Source organism: Penaeus monodon, chromosome 32 (assembly GCF_015228065.2).
Source record: "Penaeus monodon isolate SGIC_2016 chromosome 32, NSTDA_Pmon_1, whole genome shotgun sequence".
In the NCBI taxonomy this organism is placed as follows: domain Eukaryota; kingdom Metazoa; phylum Arthropoda; class Malacostraca; order Decapoda; family Penaeidae; genus Penaeus; species Penaeus monodon.
In genome coordinates this window covers 34823632-34823862 of record NC_051417.1, presented here as the reverse complement: position 1 = coordinate 34823862, position 231 = coordinate 34823632, and the positions used below count along the sequence as shown (strand labels likewise).

Sequence of the window (231 nt, the reverse complement as noted above, 5' to 3'; positions counted from 1 at the left end):
GTACTTACTGTTGCTGCTGAATCTTCTCCTTGGCGCACGGTGACCACGTGGTGGCGCCCCGGAGACCTCTGCCGGCAGCCATGATGAAACCGTTACGATCGCATGTGTTCGAAACCCCATCGTGGCGAAGACCTAAGCTGTTGGGGGGGGGGGGGGAGAAGAGGGAGAAGAGGTTATAGGATTGTGAGGGTGGATGAGGGTGAGAGATGGGGTGGGTTGGGTGGGGTAGTT

General features: G+C 58.4%; 1 protein-coding gene across 1 annotated transcript in view; it reads right to left on the bottom strand.

Moving 5' to 3' along the window:
- Window positions 1-231, bottom strand: part of LOC119593648 (A disintegrin and metalloproteinase with thrombospondin motifs adt-1-like) — an 88803-nt gene that overhangs the window by 51127 nt on the left and 37445 nt on the right. The window contains exon 10 of the mRNA XM_037942600.1: window positions 9-137. Coding sequence (XP_037798528.1) covers window positions 9-137 — 129 coding nt within the window. The remainder of the gene's footprint in view (window positions 1-8; window positions 138-231) is intronic.